Source organism: Papaver somniferum, chromosome 4 (assembly GCF_003573695.1).
Source record: "Papaver somniferum cultivar HN1 chromosome 4, ASM357369v1, whole genome shotgun sequence".
Taxonomy (NCBI): Eukaryota; Viridiplantae; Streptophyta; class Magnoliopsida; order Ranunculales; family Papaveraceae; genus Papaver; species Papaver somniferum.
This window is the reverse complement of record NC_039361.1, coordinates 118,376,320-118,402,337: the sequence shown is the minus strand read 5'-3', so window position 1 is coordinate 118,402,337 and position 26,018 is coordinate 118,376,320. Positions and strand designations below refer to the sequence as shown.

The following is a 26,018-nucleotide window of genomic DNA, read 5'->3' as shown; positions in this document are numbered from 1 at the left end:
CGATGGTTGTCTTTCTTAATGTAACCTCCACCTTCTATCCCAACCAACCAAAGAATAAGCTAGTCAAGTTTCGTTCAGTATTCTAAAGTGATTGGCAATCGTAACTTCCTATCAAACACCTTGAAGATCGAGGCCATACATGTATTGGTAGATCGTGCGCGTGCAAATTTCTTATCACTATGTGAATTGTGCTAGAATCAGGGTGCCTAAATATCTAGACTAAGACTCCTAATAATTATACATATTTGCACATCGTTGTTTAAAGACTCCCACAGTTACTGTGTGACTTGTGAACGTTGCCATAAATTAGGAACTATTTCCCATAGGAACATGATGCCCTTGAACCCTATTTTAGTTGTGGAGGTCTTTGACGTGTGGGGTACTGACTTTATGGGTCCGTTTCCTAATTCTTTTGGTAACCTATACATCCTTGTCGCTGTAGACTATGTCTCTAAGTGGATTGAGGCGGATGCGTGTAAAACCAATGACCATAGGGTTGTGATTGAGTTCTTGAAAAATAATATACTTACACGTTTTGGTACACCGCGAGCTATAATTAGTGATGGAGGGTCGCACTTTTGTAATGGACCTTTTAGGATTTTGATGAAGAAATATGGTATTACACATAAGGTAGCTACCCCGTATCATCCACAGACTAGTGGTCAGGTAGAAGTTTCCAATAGGGAGATAAAACGTATATTAGAGAAAACAGTTAATCCTAATCGGAAAGACTGTTCGTCTAGGCTTACTGATGCCTTATGGGCTTACCGTACTGCGTTTAAGACCCCCATTGGAATGGCACCTTATCGAATTGTGTATGGCAAGGCATGTCACTTACCTGTTGAGTTAGAACATAGAGCTTATTGGGCTGTTAAGCAGCTAAATTTTTCACTTGACAAGGCAGGAGCCCATAGGAAACTCCAGCTTAATGAGTTGGAAGAGATTCATAGAGATGCATACGATAGTGCTAAGGAGTATAAGAACAAAATGAAACTTGTGCATGATAGAAATATCTTAATAAATTCATTTTCTCCAGGTCAAAAATTTCTTCTGTATGATACCCGCTGGGAAGTTACGTTCTTGGTGGACGGGTCCTTTTATTGTTCGCACTGTCTTTCCTCATGGAGCTGTTGAGATCGTGACACCGGATGGTAGTAGTTCTTCGAAGGTTAACGGTCAGAGATTGAAACCCTTTTTAGAGCCCTTTCCTAAAGGTGATATTAAGGAGGTCCCTCTGGAGGACCCTGTTTACCCTTGATTGACCATCGAGGCGATTATATGTTGTTGTATATTAGTTTTTGATTTCTCTCTTCACCCAGATACTATCTTTCCGACTTCTCTCTTTACTAATTCCTCATGTTACTTTACTGTTTGGTATTGCTCTTTCATTAGAAACATTGAGGACAATGTTAGATTTAAGTTTGGGGGTGGGGAAGAAACTTTTTGTTAGCTTTTAGTTGCAATAAATAAACTCCAGAGCCTAGACTTTATACTTATTAAGGTTGGCACTAACCAATCTAAGTGGATGGGAATATCTTGGTTAGAGGAGTTGAGGAACCAATCTGATTAGATGGAAACATCTAAAGAGTCTATTCATAAAAGCACAGAGCTCAGGTGTTAGAATTAAAAAAAAACATGGTAGTTTCGTCATATCTCGTTGAATCCTAATCCTTCTGTTTTTATTTTTTTTAAGTGATTTGGTGGGGCAAACGATTCAAGTTGTTACCTTTGCTAGGGTGGAATAGAGTGATTGAGACAAAAAAAATGAAAAATAAAATAAAATAAGACCAGACCAGACCATTAGACCAACCGGAATAAATTCAATAAAGTCGACCACTGGTGCCCTTGTATACGCCAGTTGTGTTGACCTAGAGTTAGGTTTATCGACCACTGGTCCCCTTGTATATGCCAGATGTGTTGATATTAGTCAGACCGGTATCTCAGTCCATTAGGATAGGTTCACCTTGGCAGAGGCCTTCAGACAGATATGGGAAACACCGTTCACTTTAAACCATCTTTTTCTTTATCCATGTGATTGGTTGACTCCAGTTATGATGTCCAGAAACTATCTGAGTAGAGCTCTGTCACTTATATATGAATTTCAGTATGATGAGTGCAAACTCGTGTACAACAATTGGAATTTCGCATCAGCGTACTTCCTTTTTGTAGTCAATGAGAGTATGCCAACCAAGGAGATTGTTTAGTGCTTTCCAAGGTTCTGCGTAGATAGCTAGGGTCTGGAGTAAAGGTTTTGTGGGTACACCTCTGGTAAACCCTCCGGAGATAACACTCCGCCACTAGGGCCACCTAGTGGTTTAACGGCTTGCTGCACGTGCTAAGTGTAGTCATTTTTATTTTCTAGATTAGATTTGCTCGAGGAATAGCAAATAATAAGTTTGGGGGTATTTGATAGACACATTTTTGTGCTTGAATTGTCCTCAGTGTCTGTATTGCTAGTGCTTGATTTTGTACTTATTATGGTGTTTTTATGTTTGTGTAGGTGTTTTTGGAGAAATACACTTGTGTGGAAAAAGTTGCTCAAAAAGTGCTATTTGGACCCCTGGAGGACATTTGCTATAAGGACCCCAGATTTGGCTAAGGGACACCCAAGGTTATGCGTAGCCCAAATTCATCCTCAGCACCCAAATTTTTCCTCAGCACCCATCTGCTATTGGCACCCCAGAAAAGGATAGGGGCACTTCATCTTCAACATTTCAAAAATAAAAAATGGCGGGAAAAAAAAACTTCACTTCACTGCAGATTTTTCGATCGGATTTTGGAGGAGCTTTTGTGCGATTCAATCGCTGAAACTTCATGGGTAGTTGTGATATGTCCTAACAGAGCTGGTATGGGTGTTTGTTTCGATCAAATTTGGTTAGATAACCCAAGATATGAAATCAGAGCATCACGGGTTGGTTTTCCATTCCGAGTCCTGATTGAGTGACCAAGAGATTTTCGCGTGGCTGCTGCATGTTGGAACACTTCTGGACAATGACTGGATGCGTTGAGAGTAATTTGGCGTGGGGAAACAGCGTGAGAAGCTAAATTAGGGAAGAAAATATTCCCAGAATATTTTTCATCAAGGCCGAGTTAAGAGATAATTATCTTGAGTTATAGCGAGATTTCTTGGTGCTACTGGGTATAAATAGGTTCCTAGGATCACATAGAAGCGGTATGGAGAGTTTGGGGATCGTTTAGAGCAAACCCAGTTTAATCCATTATTTTCTCACATTTCATCACTTGTAAACACTTTTGAGCAATGAAAAATTATTCTGAGTGTGTTTCCAATATGCGGAGCTAAACCCAATCCTTGGGGCTATGGAGAAAGCCGTTGTTTTGGTAAAAGTGATATATTTTTAGTAATTAATTACAACAACTCTATTATGATTTTTGCATTGAACTAAAAAAAATTTATATGATTTTGATTAGTAGGATGTATTTTCTCTTGATAGAATATGCTTGCTTTAGGGTTTTGATATTCTATGCTTGGATTAACATCTATTCTTTTGGAAATCTACATGTCTAGGCAATACTATTAGAATCAATTTGAATGTTGAGTTGCATAATTATTGTTTTATTAAATCACTAATATCAACCAAAGGTGGAATCCTAGTCCCATTCTCTCCATAATTTTCGTAACATCTTTTTAATTTAGTTTGCTATTTTTATTTATTAAAAAATCTAAAAATCGCTTTCACAAGTCTTGAACGAATCATATTACTACAACAACTTTGAAAATATATCATGTAGATAGTGAATTTGTTTCCCAGCAAGTAGGACCTCCATTTGTTTACTGCCATCAGTTCTTTCTCATAAGTGGACATGTCCAAGAATCTGGGTCCCATCCCTATGGCCCTGCCCCCTTGCATCAAAATTGCTCCTACACCAGTGTCACATGCATCAGTGGAAAGCTCAAAGGTTTGCTAAAGTCTGGTAACACCAAGGCTAGAGTGGTTGTGACTGCTTTCTTAAGTTCTTCAGAGGCTGACTGATCTGAGTTGTTCCAGTGGAAGCTATTTTTCTTCAATAAATCTGTGAGTGGCTTGGCAATGACCCCATAATTTCTTACAAATTTCCTATAGTAGCCTGTCAGCCCCAAAAACCATCTAAGATCTTTTGTAGTTGTTGGAGTAAGCCACCTTGTCATGCTCTCAATCTTTGTTGGGTCTGCAGCAACACCTTCCTCAAATATAATGTGTCCCAAGTACTCCAACTTATCTTGACCAAATGAACATTTGATGAGCTTTGCAAACAGAGAATGCTCCTTGAGTGTTTCCAGAGTTAGTTGCAAGTGCTGGAGGTGAGTTTCCATGTTAGGTCTGTAAACTAGTATGTCCATCAAAAAACAGTAGGATAAATTTTCTCAAGTAAGGTCTAAACACACCATTCATGAGAGCTTGAAAACTGGCTGGTGCATTGGTTAAACCAAAGGGAATGACTAGGAATTCATAGTGCCCTTGGTATGTTTTGAATGCAGTTTTCTGAGTATCTCCTGAGAACACCTTGATTTGGTGATACCCTGCCCTCAAGTCTATTTTGGTGAAGACCTTAGCACCCTTCAGTTCAACCAATAATTCCTCAATGACAGGAATGGAGTACTTGTTCTTAACTGTTAACTCATTCACCTTTCTGTAGTCTACACAGAATCTCCAGCTGCCATCTTTCTTATTTACTAGTAGTATAGGTGAAGAGAATGGTCGTGGCTAGGCTTTATAACTCCAGACTTCAACATTTCTTGTACCAGTTTCTCCACTACCTCCCTCTGAACATAGGGTATCATGTATGGCCTCTGATTAGGAGGGGTAACATTAGGATGTAAGAGTATATGATGGTCATGTAATCTTTGAGGAGGTAATGATGTTGGTTCTTGAAAGATAACGGAATAGGAAGTTAGTAATGGTTCAAGAACTTTAGGTGTTTGGGGTTTAACCTCTTTAGCTGCGATGCAGAATAATTGTCCCATAACCCCATGAGTGCTATTCTTGAGATATCTCTTGCAGGCTTTAGCAGACATAGCATAAATCTTCACTTATTCACCACTACCTTCAATTCAATATTTTCCCCATCTCTGATGAATAAAATAGTGAGTTGTTTAAAATCAAACTTAATTGGACTGACATTCCTCATCCAATCTACTCCTAGTACCATATCACATCCACCCAAGGCTAAGAGCCTCACATCAGAAGTAAACTTGTGTCCTTGCATGCTCCAAGTGAAATGTGGGCATTTAGCTTCACTCAACATCTTGTTGCCATCAGCTACAGCTACTTGCAAAGCAGCAGTGGGTTCAATAATAGTGCCACTGAGCCTTGCCACCTCAGGGTCTAGGACACTATGGGTACTTCCACTATCTATTTGAATGGTAACTGGTCTCTTATTAACAGTATACCTTGTATTTTGATGGTGTATTGTGATACATTACCAGATAATGCATGTAGTGAAATTACTACCTCTTCCTCAAGCTCTTGTATCAGTGGGGCATTTTCTGGTGATTCTGCTTCTGAATTAGGTGCTTCTTCTTCTTCCCCACTAACATATATAATTGCTGCTTTACACACTTATGACCTTTCTGATAAAATTTATCACAGTTGTAGCAGAGACCTCTCTCCCTTCTTGACCTCATCCCAGCATATGTTAAGTTCTTGATGGGGGGTATCTTTTGACTCCCTCTTGGAGATGGAGAATTTGATTTAGGAGTAGTCACAAACTTTTGGAACTGCTCCCTCCTAGTGACAGTGGAGGAAATTGGAGACAAACCTAGATTTCTTGGTTGTTTTCTCCAGCAGAGCTTCTTGCATCCTAGACAATTAGATGGCTTGATTAAGAGTGTTTGGGGAGTACATCTGAACTTCCATCCTAATCTCTTCTTTTAAACCACTGATGAAGCTGGATGTAAAGTAAGATTCAGTGAGATAATGGTTCTTGGCTATCATGAGAGCCTTGAGATCCTCAAAGAGTTCCTGATACTCTAGTACTGTTCTCTCCTGAAACAATTTGTTGAATTCACCCACTATATCATCATGGCATAATTCCTGAAATCTAAAGTTTACATCATAACAAAATTCTTCCCATAATATCAATTCTCTACCCACTTGATAATCTTGGTACCACACATCAGCCTTGCCATCTAGATATAAAGAATCCATCACTACCTTCTGCTCTTCATCTAACAAGTGTAGCTGAAAGAATTTATTGCACTTCCTAATCCAGGATCTAGGGTTACTTCCATCAAATCTAGGAAATTCAATTTTGGGTTTATAAGAATGTGAAATAGGATTACTAATAATATGTCTGTTACCTTCAGGATCTGGACTTTTTCCTTCTGAGTGAGCTGCAGGTTTAATTTGGGTTTCCATTATTCCACCACCTGGACGTTGTTGATTAAGAATTTTTTCCTCCAACGACGCCAACTGAGTATCAAACAAACTTCCCAACCCTGCTAGTAACACCGGTGATACAATATTCTGTGATTCATCCAACTTTTTACTCAAATCCTTGAAACCCTCACTCTGTTCTCTGGATAATTCATTCACTCTTTTGTTGAAGGCATCAAACTCTTTTTGGGTCACCATGGTTACACAGGAACACTCGGATCGAGTGATCATATACCAATTGTAGTGATCTACACTACAAATTAGCACAAAGACAACTCTGGATCTCTAAGGATAGAGATCAGATTTGGGAGGAAAGAAGTTTAGAGGAGAGAAAACAATTTTTGATTAACTAATTATTATCCAACCAAAGAGACGATTACAGACTATATCCCAAACAACACAAGAATCCCGTGCTGAGTACGTGTGGTTGACACGAAACCATTTCACAGAACTACGGTGGTTCCCTAATCGTCTAAAGGGTGCCTAAAACAGAAACCCAAAAATAAATAAAAGAGCAGTTCTATGACATAGATGTGGGTGTTGTGTGTCCCAATTACAGGATGCGAAATCGACGCGTACCATTTGACATATTCCGCTTAATTAATATCCATCTTTGTATTTAGTTCATACCTCGCCCAATTGGTTCTTCTCAGCCGTTCAAAATCTGATCCAGAGGTTTGCATCTGTTGTGGCAGGTTAATTGCAATTGCATATATACCTTGCATTTGGTACTGCAGTCTTTCTCCTAGGTACCAAACCCCTCTATCCAATGGTGGAGTGTAAAAAACAACTTTACACAGAGAATAATCAAGAATACTTCGTCCAACATCAGCATCATACTCAGGAAAATCAATGTAAGGGTGAACAATGACGTTGTTGTGGCTCCGAGTCATCTGATGAAACCTCTGAACAAAACTGGAACCCGAGATGTCGCTGTCAGTTCCCTTCGCTAAGTTGGTCGAGATGTACATATTCAATATTAGAAATCTTTGGGTATCGTCGTTAAGGATTGGTTTACCAACACGGAAGTAGGTATACCACCAATACTGCAAATTACTCCATAATTTTAGTATTTTGACTTAATCTACATTTGTTCATAAAAATTATTTAAATTTTAAAATAATAATTTTGATATTTACCTCTATGATGCCCCAGAAACCAGTGAAGTTATCTCCGCATGTAGACGCATCATCCAGCCCACAGTACAATTCTGCTAAAATTGCAGATCCCCAGTCATAATCTGGTGCTTTGTCAAGATATTCTAACGCTTGAATCCAACCAACACGAGCAACAGAAGTTGAGTTTGGAAATAACGTTTGACCCAGTACCCATAAGATAAACATCCTTCAGGATAGTCATCTACATGCTCTGGATTTCTTAGTTGGTTAAGGAAAAACTTCAACGCTGAACATTTAATCCCACCTCCTTTCAACTGTTTATAACCTTCAGGTATTCCTGAATCTATAAACGATGGAAAAGCGTCTCCCATTTACTATTTGATATCCATTCGTGTTGGTGGAACGGTGGCGGCTCTCCTATTCCACTTGGGATCCCACAAATGAAATACAAATCAAGGGACGTAATTTCTATTACAAGTATAATATCAACTATGATTAATTCTTTTGATTATTTAATAATTATTTAAAAAATATAATTTAAGTTAAGTTAAACAAGCTTACCAATTTCAAAATCAATGAAATGGTGTGTGCGTCGTCGCCCACCACCTTACTACCACTGTTATCGGAATTTTGTTGTTGTGTCTTCTAGGCTTCACATTATAAAGCGCACGCCAGCGATATCTGCCAATCCTTTCTCGGACTTGAGGGGGTAAAACTTCATAAATAGCCTTTAAGTCTGAAAATCCACCTCTCATATAAAAATAACTATCAGACCGATGTTGATGCCCCGACACATGACCTTGGACTAATGATGGACCAACAACGGCACTCGGCGCAGCAAACTCTGCTTCTCGATTTTGAGAAAAATCTACACCTGTGACAGGCCGCGGTGCTGGTTTATTTCTTCGATCTCTTTTCTTCTTTACACTATTGACCGCTTTTCTTAAAAGGCCGCTCATATTGTATCAAAAAATTTTGATTTAGAAAAGTTTTAGAAGAAGGAAATAGTAGTGGTGTGACAGAAATGAAGTGAGTTTAATCCAATTTATAGGTTTTGAAAATATAGACGTTGGAATTATGGTCGTTGGAGATATGAACGTTGGAGATTTTGTATCTGACGTCCGCGTTGATAGGACCAACGCGCGTTTATAGGGCCAACGTCCGAGTTTATCTGTCCAATGCCCGAGTTTGTCTGTTCAACGCCCGCGCTTTTCCTTTAAACTCCAGCATTTGTCTCAAACACGCGCGCTTAGTTATCTAACGCACAATACTTTACCATAGTGGAAGAAAAACCAGTTTGACCATCCACATGGCTCAACAAAAAAATGAATTTGGCCATTGCCATAGGAATTACTTAAGCCCTCAAACCAAATCCTTGGAGCCCAACAATAGGATTCGTGTAAAAAGAACTATTGGTCTAGGAGATAGAAAAAGACGAGTTTTCTGAATGGAAGAATCAAAGAAACAAACTCCATCACAATCTGAACAATTGAAGGTGCAAACTGAAGTTTTTTATGCGTACAAGCACTTTGATTCAGCTCCTAATCATGTGCAAAACCAATGGTAAAGTTCAAATTACTTATTAGGTTTTCCTAATTTTGTTAGAAAATAATTGTGATTCAATTATTAGATGTATAATTTGGGTTTGTTTTCTATTACAGGTTAACACTTCAGCGTTATAATCATATTGAGTATTTAACTAAAGGTCTCGAACATCTTGGACCTGGGTTCTGTTGTTTAGATGCTAAGTAAGATATTTTTGTTCTTGTTTCAGTTATTGATTTAGGTTGACATGTAAATAATATTAAATAATAATTTTTTTTTTGTTCTAGTCGACCTTGGCTATGTTATTGGATACTTCATTCAATTGCTTTACTGGGAGAGTCTGTGGATTGTGATCTGGAGGATAATGCTATTGATTTTCTAAGTCATTGTCAGGTTCGGAATCCATTTCTTGGTGCTTACATTAGCTTGGGTTTCGAGGAGTTTCCTGTTATTGTGTTGAAGTAATTTCGCAACCCACAAAATACGAAAGTACGAGAATATGTTTTAGCTTAGTTTCAAACTTTCTATAGACTGCCTGATTACAAATAACATTCTTTGCTAGTTTACTGATGCAAAACAATGTTTCGGTAAGTAGTTTGATAGAACAAGGACGAAACTTGAACTTTATCTCACTGGGGCACTTTTACAAATTCTTCGGAGAAATTGTAATTAATAAGACAACATAACCAGTAAAATCTGGCACAACCTGTAAAATGCTAAGAAATAAGCCAACAGTTCATCGTATTCGATGGACACATAATTGATAAACCATTTTTGAAGAGCACGGAGATAGCAAAGCAGAAGAAGAGTTTAAAGTAGCTCCCTCACAAAAATGAAAAACTCTAAAGCAAATATCCTAAATCTGAGACCAGATATGAATTTGTTTTCCTGTAAACTCAGTTAGAGAATTGTGATCCTATGAGAATCCTTTTTCTTTTATAGGTAATATCTAGATAACAGACCTATTCAAAGTTCATTTGTATAATTGTATTTGTTTTTGGTGCCTTATAAATTGGATAAGGATCAAGATTCTGGTGAGTTTGATTGATAATCAAAGAATCTTGATAAGTATAAATTATAATCTATTTTTCCTACAAATTCTCAGTGACCCAGAGGCCCCTCTGTGGAATTGGTTTTCAAGTATTCAAAGCTATCAGATTGTTTTTTGCTGGCGCTCATAAACCTAGTTGTCTAAGCTCGTAGTAGTTTCATTTGGTAACAATTGTATTTTGCAATTAGCCCCTTTTTTCTTTGAAAATACTCGCGATGACAATTTCTTTGCTGTTGTTCTGATACTTGCATGTAAAACTCATAATCTGCCAACAAGTTAACTTAGAATTTTATCGAATTCATATAGGACCCTGATGGTGGCTACGGTGGTGGACCTGGGCAGGCAAGTACATTCTTCTCATTTGCAAGATACTCTTTTTCTAATCTCATGCATGCTTGTTCATTATTGGTTCCACAGATCCGCTGCGTTTGTTATACACAGTTAAATCTACCGGTAACTGCACATGCTATTTTTCATTTTCGGATGGTACAATAATAGACTTGTTAATTTTTGTATCTCCTCTCAAGGTCATGGTGCTGATTCATTTACACAGAGAATACATTCTCTTTGAAATTAATTGCATTACCAATTTCGCAGAGCAGTTGTGAATTGTTTCCGTGGTGTAGTAGTCTGGTCGGAGTTTATGTTCCGTGTAATATTTTTTGCTATCACGTATTTTTATGTTTCCTTTGACGATTAACTCATATGCATCTTATGCTCAGCTGCCCCATCTAGCAACAACTTATGCTGCGGTAAATTCACTGATTACTCTGGGTGGCGACAAGGCACTATCATCTATTAATAGGTGCATTTTCTTACTAAGTTGAGCTTTCGGATTTTTTTGCTTTGTAATACTTCTGCTATATATCCTGATATTATTTTACCTTGAATATTTAGACATAAACTGCACAACTTCCTGCTGAGGATGAAAGTTTCATCTGGTGGATTTAGGTATGTGTCATGTTTTCCGGTTAGACTTTTCATTCTACAAAACAACTGTAATTGCAAGCACAAGACCTCTGGCATTTATCTCAAGTATTTGAGACATTATGAGTCAAAGATCCTATATTAAGTTTATTTCTCTCCCCAGAATGCACGATGCAGGTGAAATTGATGTTAGGGCTTGTTATACTGCCATTTCTGTGAGTATTCTTGCTTCCAGCTACCTCTCCCTTAACCTTTTTTGTATCTTTTTTCCTTTTACTTTTACAGTATCTTGACAAGGATCCCTTCTTTTCTTTTCAATCTCTATCAGGTAGCAAGTATATTAAACATTTTGGATGAGGAGCTAACTGAAAACGTCGGAAATTACATTCTAAGGTGGTTGCCAACTACCAATACTCTGTGTTGCAATTTGTTTTGTGCACTCTGTACTTGAATTTCTCTCCTTCTTGCTTATTACTTTTTCTCTGTCCCATCTTCTCTTCAGCTGTCAGACTTATGAAGGTGGTATTGCTGGGGAGCCTGGCACTGAAGCTCATGGTGGGTACGTTTCAGAAATTCTGCTTCAAACTTCCTTTTGTATCTATAATTTCTTAAAATGTTTTTATGTCAGAAGAAGTTGCCTTTCTGTGTAAAGAACTTTGGTTTCATTCAAAACTGCACCTCATCTTTCTACTAAATTCTTAAAACGTCAGTTTCTTGTTGCAATAGGTACACCTTTTGTGGGTTGGCGACGATGATTTTGATTAATGAAGTTGATCGGTTGGACTTGCTTAGTCTAATTGTGAGTAATAAGTTTCTAAAAAAAAAAATCCTTCTTTCTTCTTCTTATTTTTGTTTTGTTTTGTTTTGTTTTGTTTTGTTTTGTTTTGTGTTTTGTGTTTTTGTGATCTTGTGCGTTTATTAGGTAATGTAATACCATTTCAGTATAAAATCTGGTGCGTTCTTCCATATATCCACTAGCACCTCAACTTTGAGATGGTAGTATTGGAATCTTAGAAAACCCAACTGAACTGACAACCTCCACCTAGTATTTCCTTGGACCTACGAAGATCTTCATGCTACTGAGAAATGACATTACATGGTTCTAGGAATTCATGCACCACATATTTTAAGCCTGCACTACTGTTTTCAATAAAAAATAATTATTCGTTGGCAATATGTTACTTGTTTCAAAGTTAACTCTGTAAGTCATAATCCAGGAGATCAACCAAGTCATATTGTCTTCAATGTGTAATAACTTCATGTTATGTTTGTATTTGTAACTTTTCTGCTCAATTGTAGGACTGGATGGCATTTCGTCAAGGGGTTGAAAGTGGATTTCAAGGTAGAACAAACAAATTAGTCGACGGTTGTTATTCGTTTTGGCAGGTGTGTTCTTGAATATGAGTGTGTTTTTCTTTTGATTCTCTGAATTGTGATCTAATATATAAAGTAATAAATCAGGGGGGTGCAATGGCCTTACTTCAAAGATTATCTTCTCTTATTGATGCTCAAATGAGGTCTTCATTCATTGGAGAAGGAGAACAAACCACAGGGAGAACAAAAGCTTCTGTCAAATTTGAGTCTGGAGGAGGAAGCGCGTCAGCTGGAAGTCCTGCTCAAGGTAAGGGAAGTCCTCATTTTAAACATGACCTAGTAATTCCGTGAGATCACATGTGACGGGATACTCTAGGATCTGTGCATTGTGTTTTTGTTTCAAATTTCTTTTGTTTTTCATTTGGATCACCATGAGTATTTTATGCAGGCAATCTTTCAGATGCTGGGTTATCATTTCTGAATAGATCGGCAGAAGCAGATCCTTTCTTCGACACCATTGGTCTGCAGCGATACATACTTTTATGTTCTCAGGTATCATGTCTGAAACTCTAGTAGGGTGCTGGTGTGTGACAATAGAGAATGACATGTACATATATATCATGCACCTAGTCTACGGCTATGTTGTAAAAGGCGCCCTAGGCGCTCGCCTAGGCGCACTAGTCTCCCAGGGGGCGCGCCTAGACAATTAAGCGCCCATGGCGCGAAAGTGTGACTAATTTTTGTGTTTTCAAATTTTTCCTCGGGCGCCTAGGCGAATGGCTTGGCGCCTCGTCTCGCTTAGCGCCTAATACAACATAGGTCTATGGTGCTATTTACTGCTAAGAAAAAAGTCGACCGACTGATGGAGGAAACCGCAATTAATTTTACATATTAACTTACCTAGGAATTAGGTTGCTACAGTGTTCTGTGAAGTGAACAACTTTTTAGCTATGGTCAGACAAGTTTGGGAAACATGAATCTGTTGCTGAATGGTCTTTTGAGTCTTAATGTGCATCTAATAATTTCCATCACTGGCTGTTGCAGGATCCACATGGAGGGCTCAAGGATAAACCTGGAAAGCATCGAGATTACTACCACACGTGTTATTGCCTCAGCGGCCTCTCTGTGTGTCAGCATAGCTGGTCAAAGACTGCCAAATCTCAACCCTTGCCGCCTGCAATTTCTGGTCCCTATACCAACCTATTGGAGCCCATCCAACCACTTTTCAACGTTGTAATAGATAAGTATCATCAGGCTAATGATTTTTTTTCTGTTTCTTACTAATATCTTGTAAACAGCTTGGTGAAGTGGATACAGATATGTGTATAATTGCAGTCAGGTTTATTATAGTTCTCCTTGGTTGCAATTTGTTTTGTAGGTAATTAACACCATGTTTGTTTACTCCTGACTCATCTGAGTCGTCTGGATCTGAATCATCTGGATCTGAGTGAAATCACCTGACTCATCTGGATCTGAGTCGATATGTTTGTTTTGAGTCAGATCTGACTCATCTGACTCGGAAATAAGTGAGTCAGTGGTTTGGTCCCATGAGTCAGGGGTATTTTGTTACCTGACTCAAATGAGTCCGAGTCAGGGGTTATGTCTGAGTCAGAGGTCGAGTCAGATCTGACTCAAAATGGAAAACAAACGGTCTGACTGCTGACTCGGTCCGAGTCAGGGGTTGACTCAGATTCAGACGCCGAGTCAGCTGCAAACAAACAAGTTCTAAGGCTGTTTTAAGAGAGATTTATCATCTTCTCTCTTTTGGGGCCATTTTAAAAAAATCATTATTAGAAGATAAAAAAAATTGGAACGAAAGACCGTCTTAGAACTGTTAAATTGTATGACCAGAACCGAATCTTTCCAGAAACGAAAGAGTGCGTTTGTTTTTTGCCGACTTGCCTTGTCATCTGAGTAACCCGTTTGCTTTTTTTTATCTTAAGTCAGATCTGACTCGTGATCTGACTCAGACCTAATCTCTTAAAAAAAGCTTATGTCTCATGGGACCAAGCTATTGACTCACATATTTTTGAATCAGATGAGTCAGATCTGACTCAAAAAACAAACATATTGAACCAGACGAATCAGATTCAGATGAGTCAGGAAAAAATAAATAAGATGGAAGACGACTTTACTTTAAGAGGTGCAGAAATTTTAAAGAGGCCGCACGATAAGACGAGATAGGGTGATCACAAAATAAGATAGGAAAACCCCTTATTCAATTGTTTTTTTTGGAATACTAAATTATCCCTGCTTAATAATTTGTTGATGAATTAGTATAGTTAAGTTAAGTTAATTAATTGTTAGTTGTTGATTAGGTTGGTAGGATTAACTGTTGCAACTGTAACAATAAAATACTCAAAGAAAAATTTTAGAAATAAATTTCTAGAAAGCAAAAATAAACACTCAATTGACAGCAAACAGAGGACAGAGTCACGTGTTCAACACGCTGTTCGTAACACGATAGTTGACCGGTACGCCTCAAGAATGAGTGATGCCTATACCCTGCGGTCAAGTCATATCCATGATAAAATTGCCCGTTGCAAGCACTGTTAAGAAAATGAGTAAGTGCTCTTAGAGACCCAAAGGTCCTAAGTTCCATTCCCATCAAGATCATAAAACCAAAACAATAAACTCATTTTCCCAACATTAATTTCGTAGTTAATGAGTTAGAGTTAGGCTCTTGGCCAACTAGACTAACCCCTGTTGGTTTGAATTGGTGAGTCTAATGAGAAATTTAAAGTGGGTGAACTTTTATCTTGCAAATTAAAGAAAATGTACATGCCGGTTGACAACGATCCTGTAATGGATGAATTATTAGATTATGAGTTTTTCCTTTTTAGAATTATTCAATTTAAATTAAAAATTGGAAAACTGACAGCTCTTGTGTAACATCATGATGTTGAAATCAATGTTGGTTATATACTAGGTCCGACTTTACAAATCGTGACACAACTATTTGTATTTCTTCGGAGATACATTTCTCACTTTTTAAATCCTTGATTGCAGAAGAGCCTATTGCGACACTCTCAACCGGCAACAGGATAAATTCTCTATCTTATATGAGTTATCGTGACACCTCCATCAATCTTGTTATTAGTAGAAGGACTTCACACCATATATTGATAGTTTTATCACGAATGAAGACACTCAACCTCCACAACTTGCTTGTGATAACATATTGTTTGTGGGTGAAAACTGTTTCTGTTGGTTTTGGTAAATTTGGGTGTGTGGATGAGAAACGAATCTAAATCCTAAACAATGCACTGCACGGGAGTACTTTTTATTCGAGAGATCAATCTGTACAATCCTGGCCTAAACCAAGAAATGGACGTTCCAGGATTGCTTCGGTCGCAAAGTGAAGGAGAAGGGTTGGTCTTAGGGAGGGAAGAAAAGAGAGTGTTGAGACCAGAATGGTTAATTCTGAAGATGTGGCTTGTTTTATGACTTGTATCAGAAAGTGTAACTGGCTTGCAGAGTGAAAATCTATCAGTTCTTGGTAATTTCTGGATACTATGTTGTTGCCGACCAAAAACTTGTTTTTTTTGGTGGAAATAGGTGAAGCCTATTTATACAAGTCATATTGAAACGTACCCTGGTCTCGTAGAAAGTGGAAACGATTGAGTGGTGGAAGAATGGAGTAACGTGTAACCGTCAGACATTATGCTTCCATGATGAAGGAAGTGGATCCGTTTACACCGTTACTTCTCACCATCACAAATTTTCCCGCTTCATGACACTTTCTTGTAACGGGGGCATTGCACGTTGTAAACCGCCAGACCAATACCCTGATGAGTATCCCCCAGTTTGTGACATGTTTGATGTCTCGAGTGTTTTCGTGGAAAACATGTAGCACTTTGCTACGTGTGGCAAGTCAAAGTCAGGGGACTTGCCGCAGGAAAATAACATGTGATGCTATTAGCTCGTTTTGGCTGGTCGCCTAAAACTTGCCACAGCCCTGTCAGTACGGTAGCGAACTTGGACGTCCGAGATTACATCTCGTGAGGAAGGGTAGCCGTTGATTATGGCTACCCTATGTTGGCGCCTGATAATGGTACAGTGACGCCTTTAGCGCATGCCAGTGGTACTGCGGCATGACATAGTTCGCGCATGCCAGTGGCACAGTAGTGCAAGGGGAACCTGGCGTAGCCATGGCCACTGGATTTAGGCGACTGGTCGCCTAAAAGTTGTCACAAGTCTGTCAGTTCGGTGGCGAACTTGGATGGCTGAGATTGTATATCATGAGGAAGGGTAGCCGCTGATTATGGCGGTTTTTAGCTCAGGGTCAAAATTGTAAAACCTTGCATCTGATGTTACGTCACTCTGTAAGGAAGCGGAGCCATGAGTGTCAACCTCTCCGTTGGCACACTTATTGAGCCGTTCAATATGTTTATATGAAATTTATCCAGACTGGCGCATGTAGCAACAATCCCAGATGCTCTATAAATTTCGGCGCCTTGCCTATATTACTTATTAATATAAGACTCCCTAAGTACTTTTCCCGTGTTCAGTTCCCCAACAGAACTCTTAACATAAGTATGTCATGACGGATTTGTGTTCACTCGCAGCAGAGTAGCGCAAATTTCCAAGTATCAAGATTAAGATCCATGCATGGAATAATCAGTCAGAAAGCAAAGAATAAATAGAGCCACAGAGTAGCAGCAACAACGAGGGAAGCGTGGCCATGCCATAGGCTAGCCGACGCCACTTGGCCACGCCCCATGCTACCCAACCTGCCCTTATTCCTTTTCCGACCAATCATGTCGCTTTAAAACTGCCACACTCCCAATGAGTTGTGGCTGGGCCCATATTTGCCGGACCTATTCTCTATTGACCAATCAGGTCACATTAAACCTACCACGCGCGCCAAAAGGGTAGCCATGCCCGTGCTTGGCCGCCCCCCTACTTTCATTGACCAATCTGGTTACTCTAAACCCTTCCACAACTTTAAAAGAGGTGAAAATTGTGTCAAGAGGTCGCCATACCAAGTTAGCTTCTCAAAACCGCGCCAACATACTAACGGCATGCCAAACATGCCAAAATGAGCATGCGAATCGCACATACAAAACAGGCATGCCAAGTGCACATGCCAAACGAGCCACTTACCGCGACATCATGCCAAACCTGCCAAACCACTCTCCGTGCGTGACCAGCTTCACAACGGACTTCAATTTCGCTATCCTAACTAGAAGCACGACCATGCTCTAGTGGCGGTGGATGAAACCCTAATAAAGGCATCACAACATGCCACTCGTGCAAAATATTGACTCATGTGGCCATTTTCACATAACGGCCTGACTATGGTTCTTTTGGCATGGCTCTGGCACCGTTTACATGAAACGCCGTTGTGCCACGGCCACATGCCGCATGCCATATGCGCTAATTAGGGTTTCGACATGGTAAACCCTAATTTAGGAAAAGTTGCTATGCAAACCGAGCCAAACAATGTTCCACATAACATTGGGATCGATGTGGCCACTGAAACTGATGTTGCCACACCACATTCGAGTCTAACACCAATGTGCCAAAAATTTAGTGGCCACGGCTATGCCAGGCGCCACTTACACCACCGTGCCGCTGGCATGCACAAACTATTCCAACCATGTCGCAGTGCCACTGCCATGTGCTAAAGGTGCCGTTATGCCATTATCAGGCGCCAACAGAAGGTAGCCATAATCAACGGCTGCCCTTCCTCATGAGATGTAATCTCATCCATCCAAGTTCGCCACCGAACTGACAGACTTTGGCAAGTTTTAGGCGACTAGCCGCCTAAATCTAGTGGTCATGGCTACGCCAGGCGCCACTTGCACCACTGGCATGCGCGAACTATGTCATGCCGCAGTACCACTGGCATGCGCTAAAGGCACCACTGTACCATTATCATGCGCCAACAGAAGGTAGCCATAATCAACGACTACACTTCCTCACGAGATGTAATCTCGGTTGTCCAAGTTCGCTACCGAACTGACAGGCATGTGGCAAGTTTTAGAAGACCAGCCAAAACGAGCCTAATAGCATCACATGCTATTTTTCCGCGGCAAGTCCCCTGACTTTGACCTGCCACACGTAGCAAAGTGTTACATGTTTTCCACTAAAACACTCGTGACATCAAACATGTCAAAAACTGGGGGATACTCATCAAGGTATTGGTCTGGCGGTTTACAGCGTGCGGCGTGCAATACGCCCGTTATAAGAAAGCGTTATGAAGCGGGACAATTAGTGATGGTGAGAAGTAACGGTGTAAACGGATCCACTTTCTTCATCATGGAAGCATAATGTCTGACGGTTACACGTTACTCCATTCTTCCACCACTCAATCGTTTCCACTTCCTACGAGACCAGGGTACGTTTCAATATGACTTATTGATTTATATAAATAGGCTTCACCTATTTCCACCAAATAAACAATTTTTTGGTCGGCAACAACGTAGTATCCAGAAATTACCAAGAACTGATAGCTTTTCACTCTGCAAGACAGTTCCACTTTCTGATACAAGTCATAAAACAAGCCACATCTTCAGAATTATCCATTCTGGTCTCAACACTTTCTTCACTTCCCTCCCTAAGACCAACCCTTCTCCTTCACTTTGTGACCGAAGCAAGCCTGGAACGACCATTTCTTGGTTTAGGCCAGGATTGTATAGATTGATCTCTCGAATAAAAAGTACTCCTGTGCAGTGCATTGTTTAGGGTTTAGATTCGTTTCTCATCCACATACCAAAATTTACCAAAACCAACAGAAACAGTTTTCACCCACAAACAATTGGCGACCGCAGTAGGAAACTAATCTTTCGGTTGCAATACTAATTTCCAATTTCATTTTTCAATCCCAATTTCAAGATGGTAGAGCTCAGGTCCGGGTCAGCAACAAACCCTGATGCCACCGGCGCTGAAAACGCCCTTGATATCAACGTTCCTTCCAGTGACATCAATGTACCACCTGTCAGCATGATCAACACCCACGGCGCCGCAGATTTTACCACCAATACCAGTGACGTAGGAAACGTTCCCTCAGGCATTAGACCTCTGATCACCATAGACAGAGTCGTTGCCGCCACCCCCATTGTTTCTTCAAGTGTGACGCTCCCAGTCGTCACCAGAGCTGTTGTCACTCCACCATCAGGACGAGAGACCATAGGAGCCAGAGGAAGCCAACCCCCTATTACCATTGCTGATTTGATGGAAATACAAGAAGTTTTTGCTAAGGCTCAGACGGACATGTCCACAACTCAAAAGGAGCGAAACAATGAACATCTGAATGATTAGTCAAGGGATTCAGAATTCGGGCGTTAGATTGTCTTAAACCAAATGTGACCCAAAAACAATTGGTGGAGTTGTGCATTAATGCTTTCTGGGGACTCTGTTCATAAAACCATGTAATCTATGATGGAGCATGTGTGTGAGACTTTTTTTATTTCTCCAAGGTGCAGCACCGAGATATATTTTTAAGCTCTCACCCGTGTTGCGTTGGCGCTTCGAACTCTGCTCCAGGAGCCGCTTCAATTTTTCGCTCCAGAAGTCGCTCTGCTTCAACATTCTCCCCATAAGACGCTCCGCTTCAACTTTTCGCTCCAGAAGCCGCTCCGCTTCAACGTTCTCCCCAGAAGCCGCTCCACTTCAACGTTTCGCTCCAGGAGCCCCTTCAATGTATCACCTCCAGAATCAGCTCCTCTTCAACGTTTCGCTCCAGAAGCCGCTCCGCTTCCACGTTTCACTCCATGAGCCTCTTCAAAGTTTCTCTCCAGAAGCCACTCTGCTTTCACGTTTCACTCCAGGAGCCGCTTCAACGTTCTCCCCAGAAGCCGCTCCGCTTCAACATTTCTCTCCAGGAGCTGCTTCAATGTCTCACCTCCAGAAGCCGCTCCTCTTCAACGTTTCGCTCCAGAGGCCGCTTCGACGTTCTCTACAGAAGCCGCCACTCCTTCCTACCAAGATGCTTCCAAGAACCGCTGCTGCTCGTTTGAGCTTCACCATAGCAGCAACCACTACAAAGAATATTTCGTCCATGTGATGTTCCAAGCATCCCATCCAGGAGAGTACGATAAACTTGTATCAAATCACAGAGGCATGGATTCAAGGTGGTACAATCAAAGTAAGCTACACTTGGGGACTGAAGCCTCCTTCACGTTTAGAAGTTTAAACGCAGTCACCGCTTTACCAGCGAATGCAATGGAAGCACATTTTCCACGAGGAAATAAGCTCAGGATAATTACATATGAGGAATTTTGTCACGCTGCTTACTCACGGGAGAGCCTGATACGCCTAAAGCCCAGTCATGCGTGAAGGACATGCTTAGCGGATACAGAGCTAAGTAATTATCCTTAAACTAATGTTTTATATCTATTATTCATATCAAATAAGTTTTAAATATCTTAGTGTTGAGACGTATAAATTCCTCAACACTCACTACTGTGTTGCTATGCATGCTTCTTCAACACATCATCTTAGTGTTGAGACATGTAAATTCCTCAACACTCACTACTGTGTTGCCAGGCATGCTGCCTCAACATACCTTTCCTCTTCGTGTTGAGACGTGTAAATTCCTCAACACTCACTATTGTATTGCTAGGCATGCTTCCTCAACACATCCTTCCTCTTAGTGTTGAGACGTGTAAATTCCTCAACACTCACTACTGTGATGCTAGGCATGCTTCCCCAACAATTCCTTCCTCTTAGTGTTGAGACGTGTAAATTCCTCAACACTCACTACTGTGTTGGTAGGCATGCTTACTCAACACATCCTTCTTCTTAGTGTTGAGACGTGTAAATTTCTCAACACTCACTACTGTGTTGCTAGGCATGCTTCCTCAACACACCCCTCCTCTTGGTGTTGAGACGTGTAAATTCCTCAACACCACAATTGTGTTGCCAGGCATGCTGCCTCAACACACCCTCCTATTGGTGTTGAGACGTGCAAATCCCTCAACACCATTATTCTGTTTCCATGCAAATTGCCTCAACACGTTCCTCTTCTTGGTGTTGAGACGTGCAAATTCCTCAACACTCACTACCGTTTTGCCAGGCATGCTGCCTCAACACACCCCTCTTCTTGGTGTTGAGATGAGAAAATTCCTCAACACCACTACTGTGTTGCCAGGCATGCTGCTGATGATATTTTTCAATGATGTTGTAGTAATAAGTTCGTTGAGACTTGTGAAAGCAAAAGATTTTAGACTTATAAAACTTAAAAATAGAAAACTTATTTCAAAATTGAATCCAACATATTAAAAGTAACCAAGACACTAGATTCCACTATTACACATGAATGAACGATACCAAATATGTTTCAAAACTCTAATATCCTTTAAGTCCTTTATTTCTTAATTCACACATAATCAAACATATTCCCAAATATTAATTGTATTCCCTAAGAATAGACTATCAATCAATTAAACAAAGTATAATCTATCAAATTGAATCACAAGTAATTAAGAAAATTATGTGAACATTTAGAACTCCACAAAAGCGGTGATTGAATGAATTATAAATTGTAAATTAGAAAAAATAAAATTGTTACCAATCATTCATGCATAGATAGATTCATCCATTGCCTTGGTTGCGCGAGAATTATCTCATCATCATGGAAACACGCTCAAAATTCATTTTTATTGCTCAAAGGGTGTTTACAAAGATGAAATGGGAGAAACAATGATAAAACAGTGATTTTATTTTCTCTCCCAAAAACTCTCTAGCTCTCTATTTATACACACAAATACACATCACTCAAATATATTCTCCCATAACTCCAAAATCTTCTTCTTTTTAATTAAAAATATCTTCAGAATTTTTTCTTCTCTTTATTCTATATATTTCTTTACTAAACCCATATCTTCTTTAATTCGCAGAATAAAATCCAAGATAAAATCTTCTAAGGATATCTTTCTTGTTTAATACAAGATAACTTCCTTTTTCTTCAAAACTTCATGTTTGTAAGGCAAGAAGATATTCTTATCTTAAAGATAATAAATCCTTTACCGTTGAAACCAAATTCCCCGCCAATTTTTTCTTTTGAAATCAAGGAAGAAGATGGAGCCCTCTTAACCAGTAATGGGGTGCGATTAGCAGTTGGTTCCTTGGGGTGCCCCTTATCAGTTAGGTGCCCCTTATCCAAAACTGAGAGTCTAAATAACATGTGTCCTCCGGGTGCCTATACCAACTTTTCGAGCCGAATTTTCCAAAAATGTTTATTTTCCAAAAATACCTACAAACACATAAAGCACCATAATAAGTAGAAAATCGAGTACCAACAATACTGAAAATTGAGGACAATTTGGTCACAAAAATGTGTCTATCAAATACCCCCAAACTTATTATTTGCTAGTCCTCGAGCAAATCTAATCTAGAAAAATAAAAATGACTACACTTAGCACGTGCAACAAGCCGTTAAACCGCTAGGTGGCCCTAGCGGCGGAGTGTTGTCTCCGGAGGGTTTACCAAAGGTGTACCCAAAAACCTTTACTCCAGACCCTAGCTATGTACGCAGAACCTTGGAAGGAACTAAAGAATCTCCTCGGTTGGCATACAATCATTGACTATAGGAGGAAGTACCCTGATGCGAAATTCCAATTGTTGTACATGAGTTTGCACTCAGCATACTAAAATTCATATATAAGTGACAGAGCTCTACTCAGATAGTTTCTAGACATCATAATCGGAGTCAACCAATCACATGGAAAGATTAAGAGGATGGATAAAGAGAAAAATAGATGGTTCAAAGTGAACGGTGTTTCCCATATCTGTCTGAAGGCCTCTGCCAAGATGAACCTATCCTAATGGACTGAGATACCGGTCTAACTAATATCAACACAACTGGCATATACAAGGGGACCAGAGGTCGATAAACCTAACTCTAGGTCAACACAACTGGCATATACAAGGGCACCAGTGGTCGACTTTATTGATTTTATTCCGGTTGGTCTGATGGTCTGGTCTCAAACTTTTTTTTTTTATAGGTATCTCAATCACCCTATTTCACCCTACCAAAGGCAACAACTTGAGTCGTGTTCCCCACAAAATCACTTAAGAAATAAAAACAGAAGGGATTATGATTCAACGAGTTATGGAGAAACTACCATGTTTTTTTTTCTAATTCTAACACCTGAGCTCTGTGCTTTTATGAATAGACTCTTTAGATGTTTCCCTCTAATCAGATTGGTTCCTCAACTCCTACAACCAAGATGTTCCCATCCACTTAGATTGGTTAGTGCCAACCTTAATAAGCATAAATTTCTAGGCTCTGGAGTTTATTTATTGCAACTAAAAGCTAACAAAAAGTTTTTTCCCCACCCCCAAACTTAAATCTAACATTGTCCTCAATGTTTCTAATGAAAGAGAAATACCAAAAAGTAAGGTAACACGAGGAATCAGTAAAGAGAGAATTCGGAAAGATAGTACCTGGGTGAAGAGAGAAATCAAAAACTAATATACAACATACAATCGCCTCGATGGTCAATCAAGGGTAAACAGGGTCCTCCAGAGGGACCTCCTCAACATCACCTGTAGGAAAGGGCTCTAAAAAGGGTTTCAATCTCTGACCGTTAACCTTCGAAGAACTACTACCATTTGGTGTCTCGATCTCAACAACTCCATGAGGAAAGACAGTGCGAACAATAAAAGGACCCGTCCACCGAGAACGTAACTTCCAGGGAAAAGATGCAAGCGGGTATCATACAAAAGAACTTTTTGACCTAGATAAAATGACTTTCTTAAAATATTCTTATCATGCACAAGTTTCATTTTGTTCTTATACTCCTGCGCACTATCGTAAGCATCTATACGAATCTCTTCCAACTCATTGAGCTGGAGTTTCCTATGGGCTCCTGCGTTGTCAAGTGAAAAATTTAGATGCTTGACAGCCCAATAAGCTCTATGTTCTAACACAACAGGTAAATGACATGCCTTGCCATACACAAGCCGATAAGGCGACATTCCAATGGGGTTCTTAAACGCAGTACGGTAAGCCCATAAGGCATCAGTAAGCCTAGACGACCAGTCTTTCCGATTAGGATTAACTGTTTTCTCTAATATACACTTTATCTCCCTATTGGAAACCTCTACCTGACCACTAGTATGTGGATGATATGGGGTAGCTACCTTATGTGTAATACCATATTTCTTCATCAAAAGCCTAAAAGGTCCATTACAAAAGTGCGACCCTCCATCACTAATTATAGCTCGCGGTGTACCAAAACGTGTAAGTATATTATTTTTCAAGAACTCAATCACAACCCTATGGTCATTGGTTTTACACGCAACCGCCTCAACCCACTTAGATACATAGTCTACAGCGACAAGGATGTATAAGTTACCAAAAGAGTTAGGAAACGGACCCATAAAGTCAATACCCCACACATCAAAGACCTCAACAACTAAAATAGGGTTCAAGGGCATCATGTTCCTATGGGAAATGGTTCCTAATTTCTGGTAACGTTCACAAGTAACAATGAAGGACAATAGAATCCACACTACAATATTTTAGCAGCAGTCTTCTTAGCACTAAAGTGACCCCCACAAGCATGATCATGACAAAAGGAAATAATACTGGACTGGTCATTCTCAGGTATACATCTCCTAGTATTCTGGTTTGGGCAATAGTTAAACATATAAGGATCATCCCAAAATAAGTGCTTCACCTCGGCTAAAAACCTAGAACGATCTTGTTTACCCCAATGTTGGGGCATTCGACCAGTAACAAGATAATTCACCATATTTTCATACCAAGGTGCTTGGGTAACAAAGAACAGTTATTCATCAGGAAAACTATCCCTAACAGGAGGAGAATCATTAAGGGTATCCACAACAAGCCTAGACAAGTAGTCTGCTACTACATTTTCTTCACCTTTTTTATCTCTGATGTCTAAGGAAAATTCCTGCAACAATAGGATCCATCTAATCAATCTATGTTTAGTATCCTTCTTGGAAAGAAGATACTTCAAAGCAGCATGATCAGTAAAGATTATGACCTTAGAACCTAAGAGGTAGGATCTAAACTTGTCTAAGGCAAACACAATAGCTAATAGTTCCTTCTCCGTAGTGGTATAGTTCAACTGGGCATCATTCAGAGTTTTGCTAGCATAGTAAATCACATGAAGTAACTTATTTTCTCGCTGACCTAGCACAACACCAATAGCATAATCTGAAGCATCACACATGATCTCAAAGGGTAGGTTCCAGTTGGGTGCCTGGACTATGGGGGCGGTAGTGAGTAAATTCTTAAGCTTCTCAAAAGCCTCTAAACAAGCATCATCAAAGACAAACTTAACGTCTTTTGCAAGCAAATTGCAAAGAGGTCTAGAAATTAAGCTAAAATCCTTAATGAATCGACGATAAAAACCTGCATGCCCTAAGAATGACCTAATATCTCTTACGGTTTTTGGGACCTGTAAAGTTTTAATAAGGTCAACTTTGGCTCTATCTACCTCTATACCCTTCGAAGATACGATTGCCCTAGAACAATTCCTGAACGAACCATAAGTGACATTTCTCCCAATTAAGCACTAAATTCTTTTCCTTACATCTAGTCAAAACTAATGACAAATGATGCAAGCACTCATCGAAAGACGAACCAAACACTGAAAAATCATCCATAAAGACCTCTAAGAACCGTTCTACCATGTCAGAAAATATGCTCCATACAACGCTGAAAGGTCGCAGGAGCATTACATAGCCCGAAAGGCATGCGTCTATACG

At 39.8% G+C, this 26,018-nt stretch overlaps 1 protein-coding gene across 3 annotated transcripts; it reads left to right on the top strand.

Moving 5' to 3' along the window:
• The first annotated feature begins 8,871 nt into the window (after window positions 1-8,871).
• Window positions 8,872-13,695, top strand: LOC113276436 (protein farnesyltransferase subunit beta-like). 3 transcript variants are annotated; one of them, XM_026526033.1, is made up of 15 exons: window positions 8,872-9,055; window positions 9,154-9,240; window positions 9,325-9,430; window positions 10,395-10,430; window positions 10,506-10,541; window positions 10,811-10,893; window positions 10,986-11,039; window positions 11,179-11,230; window positions 11,344-11,408; window positions 11,518-11,570; window positions 11,726-11,814; window positions 12,315-12,401; window positions 12,477-12,636; window positions 12,778-12,881; window positions 13,374-13,695. In XM_026526033.1, the coding sequence occupies exons 1-15, from the start codon at window positions 8,940-8,942 to the stop codon at window positions 13,611-13,613; spliced, it is 1,368 nt and encodes a 455-aa protein (XP_026381818.1). In that variant the 5' UTR covers window positions 8,872-8,939; the 3' UTR covers window positions 13,614-13,695. The 3 variants fall into 3 exon arrangements, with proteins under 3 accessions (XP_026381818.1, XP_026381819.1, XP_026381820.1); XM_026526034.1 differs by lacking the exon at window positions 10,506-10,541 and having other exon boundaries at window positions 8,873-9,055; XM_026526035.1 differs by lacking the exon at window positions 10,506-10,541 and having other exon boundaries at window positions 8,873-9,055; window positions 11,518-11,574; window positions 11,742-11,814.
• The last annotated feature ends 12,323 nt before the right edge of the window (window positions 13,696-26,018 follow it).

Excerpts from the sequence above, each read along its gene's own strand:
- LOC113276436 (XM_026526033.1), top strand. The coding sequence starts at position 8,940 with ATGGAAGAATCAAAGAAACAAACTCCATCACAATCTGAACAATTGAAG. Across the intron at positions 10,542-10,810 it reads ATACACAGTTAAATCTACCG|CTGCCCCATCTAGCAACAAC; the intron begins GTAACTGCACAT and ends TCTTATGCTCAG. Across the intron at positions 11,571-11,725 it reads GCCTGGCACTGAAGCTCATG|TTTCTTGTTGCAATAGGTAC; the intron begins GTGGGTACGTTT and ends TTAAAACGTCAG.